Below are 6,714 nucleotides of genomic sequence, written 5' to 3' on the forward strand. Positions count from 1 at the left end.
GATGGCGGGCGAGGGGCTGTGTGGCAGGCAGGGGCGCGTGGTGCCGAACCTCCCCAGTAAATCACTGCAAACATGCATTGCTGCAGCTGGGGTTTTGTTCAAAGCAGCTTGGTGCACAGGACCCCCGTGGAGCACACTCTACACATCGCATGACAAAGCCTTGTCCACAAGATACAAAAGCTAACATTCACGTGAGATGGTTCGATGTTGTGGTGGAACAAATTGTCACTGTGTTTGTTAATCTTCTCTTGGATTTGTTTACACTCCTAAAAGGAAGCTGGGTTGCCTCACCCTTGAAATCCTTGTGAATGTGAAAAAACCTTCTTAGGCAGCAGTAGCTTTGAATCTCTCTTCCTGCGGCCAGTGCTGCGGGACGGCAAGCAGCACCTCTGACGGCGAGGTGGGGGACGTGGGGGTGTCCTTCCTCTGAAGCGTTTGCTTTGTACAAGGCCATCGTTCAGCCTGGAAGCAGAGGCGAGGGATGAGCAGCAGCTCCCCACACGTCTCAGGGGGGTCCCCACCATCTGCCTGCAGCCCCTTACGTGCCCAAACAGCTCCTGCCTGCAGGCTGGCGCCGCAGGCTCCCGCAGCCGAGCCGTGGGGCGAAGGCTGCCGCCCTCCCAGCACTAGGGGAGGCTGGGGGAGGCGGGCGGCTGTGGCAGCCTGGTGCTTTATTTCCGTAAAGTTTCCTGAATTGGTGGGTATGTAAATCCTCGTGACTCCTAGTGCTTGGCTGTGAAAAGAGCCACCGAATGAGTGTGTTGTTTTCCGATTTCTCCCTTTAATGTATTTTACCAGCAGCCTAGTGACGGGCCTGACACGCCAGCTCCTGTGTACGCTCCTGTGCTTTGGGAGTGCAGCATTAATAACACACTTCCATGCATCATGCCATTTTTAAGCATGATCGTTATGATAAAGGGCATATACTTAATTACAGGCCTGCTTAATTACAGCTCTGTTGAAGCTCGTTTGTTTAGGAGAGTGCTAATTGCGCTGCTGAGCCTTTGGCACACCCTCCTTTCATCTGCTGCTTTGCTCTGCAGTTTTGAGCTCCGGGAGGGCTGGAGTGCGCGAGGACCGAAGGACGGATGGAGGCAGTCTGGCGGGAGCTGCCGGGGGAACGTGCACGCTCATCGCGGCTTATTCTTTAAATTACTTTACAAAAGCCAGCGTGTGACTGATCAAAGCAGGTTTCTGTCGGGATAACAAATGCAGATGGTCTTTCAGGTTCAAAACTTCCTGGATTTGGTGATGCTGCTTTTCATCTGTTTCCTTTTGTTTCATGTAGCACTGTGGCTGCCACATAGCACCTTTGATAATGAAATTACTCCAGTGGAGAGGTTTTTTTTAAGTCAAAAATATACAAAGCAAATGTAAAATGCTAAGTATTCTTAAATAACCCTTGTTAAATCACTAACATGGTAACTCACTGGTGCTGATGGAAGTTACAAACAGCAAGCAGAGAAATGCCGGGTTCGTGGGTGCAGATGCTTTGTGAAAGAAAACCCTATTTGAGGATTACCTGAAGGCATTTCAGGGCTTAAATTTGGTCTAGTTTGAAGCTTTTATTTCTTTCAGAGCTGAAATTTAAAGACTTAAAATGTTAAAGGTGCAACTGAAATAAAGCAGGTGTATTTGGGGCTGCACTCTGCCTTAGAAATGTGCCGTTTTCAGTCTTGTGGGGAAATTGCTGTGTTGCATGTTTTGAAAGTAAGTGTCTGCCTTGTACTGACACGTCTTGTGGGAGGCTTTCTGTGAAGTTTCCGAGGTGGTGATAGCAAGACAGAAACACTGAACATCATTGCACATTGCACTATCTAAGAAGAATACACAAGACAATATAAAGGCAAACAATCCTCTTAGTATCATTAAGGTTGTGCTACAGAGAGAGCTTGGCCCAGTGTCATGGGGTGTCATGTCCTTGTGTCTGTCCTCATACTCCACTGGTTTCCATCTTCCAGATGTGGTTTGCAAGTGTCTGAGCTCCGTTGCTCACTGTTAAGTTTGCAGTGGCAGCAGCCAGGCCAGGGAGGGTGCTTGGCCGCAGGTGTTTGTTTTCATTCTGCCCAGGTAGTAGTACTTACTGCTTTGGGGAGGTACAAGTCACCTGAACCAGGCATGTTCCTTATCCTCTTGCTCGGACACCACCGAGTTCGCTCAGATGGTTCTGTGTGGTAGTGGTAAACAGATGTCTGTCCTCTTAAACTGTTTGTATTGGTTTTCAGTTTCAAATACTGTCCTGTTTTGGCAGCTGAACCAAATTGTGGAAGACTCAAAATTGAGACCATGAAATTGTATATGGATAGAGCAGGGAGGGTTCATTGAATTCCTGATTTGGTAGGGACTAACCCAGCTGTGTCTCGAACAGAGAGAAACCACTGGCAAGTTAGAGGGAGGAAAAGGCTGGCAATAACTTCTACGAGCTATCAGTTATGTGTCAATGCCATGAATACTTGATCTGTCACTGGGAATGTGTGAAGTTGCATGTCAGAAGTCAGCTGGAAATGTGACATGTCTGCTCATTTTGTCCCTTTCAGCAATGGATGGAGTGCCTTTTATGATTTCAGAGAAGTTTGCCTGCGCTCCTGAAGGGGTGAGTTGCCTTCGTTGTTCTCCCAGTGTCTGAAATTCATCTTTTTGTGAAGAGCAATCACAAAGCATCAACACAAATTACCTGCTTCCAGGAGCTTTTCTTTTGTGGGGCGTAATACATACCCAGTGCTTGAGATGATCCAGGGTTGCACTTCACAATACTTTCCCATAGGGTGGGAATGGCTTTTGCCAGATAACTTCTAAAACTGAATTCTCTAGGGAGGTGAAGGTTTATCACCATCAGAAATAGGAATAGGAATAGTGCTGGAAGCATTTCAAACTTCTTAGCATAGGTTGTAAAGAAAGCTACAAATGTACAGCTCTCCTAGATTTAACCTGCTGTGGAGATGGAATAGTGCAGTCAGCTTTACGACTTTGCTTTTGCACCCCAGAAGTTCAAGGCAATGGTAACGTCATGGTGCTCCCTGGCGCTGGCAGCTGCCGCAGCTCGGCAGGCTGCCGCAAGGCTCCTGAGGCTTCTCTGCTCCTGTGCGGGCAGAGCCGGGCAGCGGCGTGTGGGCGAGGATCTTCCAGATCTTCCAGAGCTACTCAGTCTTGGTGGGTGCTGGTGGTTTTGCAGGTGGAGCACGAGTGGCTGTAGCTGACCGGGGGTAGCAGGGCTGCCACGGCTGCGCTGGACGAAATCCAGTTTGGTGGGGAGGCTGCGCCCTCCTGTTTACCAGTTCCAGCCTGGAAAGTTTGCGGAGGCGGCTGTGTCTTAATGACACCGCAGCTGGACCTCGGCTGGGTTCCAGGGAGCAGGAGCAGGGATGGAAAAATGATTTTAGGATTCCCGTTGCCCTCTGTCATGGGAGATTATCTGAGCCAAAGTGTCTCAAGCGCAGCAGCAAACCAGACTGGGTTATTTTCACATACGGCAGGTTTCTAAGCGAGTTCACTCCTCAAGCGGAGTCCTGCTCGGTGTGCCTGTGCTGCACGGCTCCTGCCTGGCAGCGGGGCGAGCTCGGCACTGCGTCCTGCCTGCTCGGTGCTGAGCACTGCAGTGCCCGCGGAGGGTGCCACCAACAGCCTGGGCAGGGCAGGTTTGCTCAGCCGAAACGGAAACCCCAGTACCAATTCAGAATGACTTTTGAGCATCGCTGGCCCAGCACTAACTTAAGTTGGTGATCCAGAGCTCAAAGGCTCAGCATCCCATTAGCAGTTCCCTAATCCATCCAATCCTAAAATAATATCTCTTTAAAAATCAGTTTACGAGAAGCTGTTATGGCAAACACTGAGCCATCAGCTGTATCTGATTTTTCACGTTGTGCTCCCGCTTTGTGCTTTCTTCTTCCTGCTGACACAACCTGCATGTGCAACTGGACGCAGTTTTTCACAACCATTGCTTTCTGAAAGGGTTGTTTATGGGCTGTTATTCCCAGAAAGCTGGAGTCCCTGCTGCGAGGACAAATGCAGAGAGATTAGGTCATGCTAATCTTCCCCTCGGATCCTTTAGACACCATTGCCACCATATGGTCAGTTTGGTCGGGGCTTCCCACAGCCGGTGCTGCTCACACCTATGTGCTGCAGCCATACGAAATCCATAGGGTGTTAACAAAGTGCGTTCCAGTAACAGCCGTCTTGTGGCAGGGAGGTGGCTAAAGATCTACCTGTGCAAAGCAACACTGAGATGAGCGTCAGCTGTCCCTGCTTAGGGAGAAAGGCGTTAGAGCTGTTATCCCTAACCCGCCTACTGCTTCTTCACTCTTGTGGTGGTCTGAGAAACAGGATTATGCATGTGTTTACAGATGGTGCCTCTAAATCTGGTGATAGAGTATTTGCTGACTTCAAACAAAACAAAACCAATTTTTTTTTTTCCCCCCTTGCTAGATGCAGCCAGTTGATCTCTTGGGCATCACAATCAAAACCCTTGCAGAAATCGAAAAGGAGGTAGGTACCCAGCCAGGCACTAAGCAAAAGTGTCACGAGAGCTATGTTCACTTTGTTGTAAGATCCCTTCCCTTACGGAAAAGGCCTCTCTTGTCGTTCCGAAGTCACTGCTGCTGGATAAAGTCAATGTGGAGTCAAACAGTAAGCTCAGAATTAGGGATGTCATCTGTGATCTGTGCTGGGTGAAGATGCTTTAGCTGTTGAATCTAATGGCAAAGTCTGCTGCCCTCTGTTTAATTCCAGATGTCTGTCTTATTTAACCTTTCTTTCTCATTTATTAACAAAACACGTTACAAGCAGGACGCTGTTTGTGTTAGGTTGCCTCTTGCATCTCGGGGAAGCAAATGAACTTGATTAAGCAATGTCAGGTGAACTACTTCATCATTTTTGAGTTTGATGGTGCTGGTAACTTGTTACCAGGAAAAACAGGCTGTGCTTTCAGTGCGTGTGAGTCTTCCAGGAGCTCAGGGAGGAGACAGCCATCAAACTGAGGATGGTCTCGTGTTCCCGAGGGAGGATTTTGGCACATGCATGGTGCTGAGGAGCCACCTGCTCTGCAAAGGCTGCTTCTCAGCTGAAGTTTCAGACCAGGAGGAAAATTGTCTCAGCAGCACATGCTTCTTTGGGCACCGTCGGTCACAAACATCTTCTCTTGTGCCAACCATCTGGGTTAAAGGCAAAGAGTAAGAAGATGGCATAGCAAAACTTCCAGACTCCTCATGGCTTCTCTACTTTCTGATTCCAGTTGTGAGTCCAGTTTCCTAAATCCATCCTCTTCTCCTGCCTGGAAGTTTTGTCTGAGTGCGAAGAGAAGGTGGTCAGTTGCCAGGGCTTTCCAGGCACCTGGTGGGCCAGGGAGGCAGCGACAGCAGCTCTGAAGATGCTGCCCAACGGGGGCGATCGCTGGCAGAAGCACCCGCTGCCTCGGGCGCTGCAGTCCCGCTGCGTGACACGCGTGCCATGTTTCTGTTTGGGACTGCCTGCGTCTGTCACCGCTGCCTCGGCGCTGCAGTCCCGCTGCGTGACACGCGTGCCATGTTTCTGTTTGGGACTGCCTGCGTCTGTCATGAGGGCACCGTGCACTGGGAGCCAGGGATGCTCAGGGCTGGTGGCCCCTACATATGCCTACCTCCTTTCCCCAGCGCTTGCCAGGAGCTGGCCATGGGGCAGTGGGTCCCCTTTGCCGGAGGGAAAGCAAAGTGGCGTTGGATTTGCTTCTGCAGCCCTCTGCGTGTCACCTGGTGCGGGGAGAGATCTCGGCAGCTCAGGGCACTGCCTGGATGGGTGGGCTGTGCAGCCCTCCCCCATGCCACTCGCAGGCCTGTGGAGTGCAGGGTCACCGGCACCAGAGTCATTTGTGCGGCCTTGGGAGGAGAGGTTGATACCTGCTGGCTCTCCCCACACCCTCCTGTTCCGTTACAGGCTGTGTGCGTTTCAGAGTAATGAAAAGTATAATTATGCAGCCCATATTCCTTGATGGAGCATCTTGTCTGCACATAGATAGCTACGCATATAAATATTGTGAATTTCTGCATGGCTTTATTTCCCTTGCAAGCAATAGCACCATTACAGCAAATCTTCTGGATTTCCAAAGCAGCGAGAACATTTTCCCTGGAGCTAGATGCCTTGCAAAAAATATTCCCAAAGAATTCCAAGAGTTATTATTCTCTGTCGCCACATTTGCAGATGTATGCACCCATCCTCCAAGCTGCGAGGCAAGCAGAATGAAAGGACTCCACCCTTTCAGGAAAGCTGATGAAAATAGGCGCAAATCCTGTACTGCACACTCAGGCTGCACCTGAAGTCAACATCTCATTGCACCGGGACTGCACAGCTGTGCCCTGAGGAGCGTATGAAGAAGTGGTGTATGAAGAGGCAGTGAAGCCCAGCGGGTGAAGGCAGGTTTAAGCTGAGGGCACCGTTCGCTCACGGCTGTTTCGGTGGACGTAGGGCGCAGAGGAGCAGAGCCCTGGCAGCGCCGTGGCTGGCTTTCGCTGCGGGGCTGCAGGGGGTTTGTCCTCGCTGGTCCTGCCTGAGCTGAGTAGGGGAACGTCACTGAGCGGGCATCTCGGCAGGTGAGGCAGCCTCTGTACGGTGCAGAGCAGTGCAGGCAGCAGCGAAAGCATCGGGACTGTTCACGGCTCCGGCGGCGGCGGCAGCAGCGGGTGCTGCTGGGCCACGTGGCTGTCAGCAGCACGGTCAGCCGTCGGGCTGCAATGGGCCTCCCGCACT

General features: G+C 51.0%; 1 protein-coding gene across 5 annotated transcripts in view; it reads left to right on the forward strand.

Annotated features, from left to right (window-relative positions):
• The window catches only part of MVB12B (multivesicular body subunit 12B), a 63,903-nt gene that overhangs the window by 52,332 nt on the left and 4,857 nt on the right, over window positions 1–6,714 (forward strand). For 4 of the 5 annotated variants that reach the window (XR_657616.2, XR_657615.2, XM_009280093.2 and 1 more), the window contains exons 8-9: window positions 2,538–2,593; window positions 4,423–4,482. Coding sequence is in view for 3 of the 5 variants with exons in the window: in XM_009280093.2 (XP_009278368.1) it covers window positions 2,538–2,593; window positions 4,423–4,482 (116 nt within the window). In the remaining 2 variants the exon portion in view is untranslated. Of the gene's footprint in view, window positions 1–2,537; window positions 2,594–4,422; window positions 4,483–6,168; window positions 6,226–6,714 lie in introns of those variants that run through there. The other variant, XM_019472289.1, reaches the window with a different exon arrangement.

Source organism: Aptenodytes forsteri, unplaced genomic scaffold (genome assembly GCF_000699145.1).
Source record: "Aptenodytes forsteri isolate BGI_AS27 unplaced genomic scaffold, ASM69914v1 Scaffold163, whole genome shotgun sequence".
Lineage (NCBI taxonomy): Eukaryota > Metazoa > Chordata > Aves > Sphenisciformes > Spheniscidae > Aptenodytes > Aptenodytes forsteri.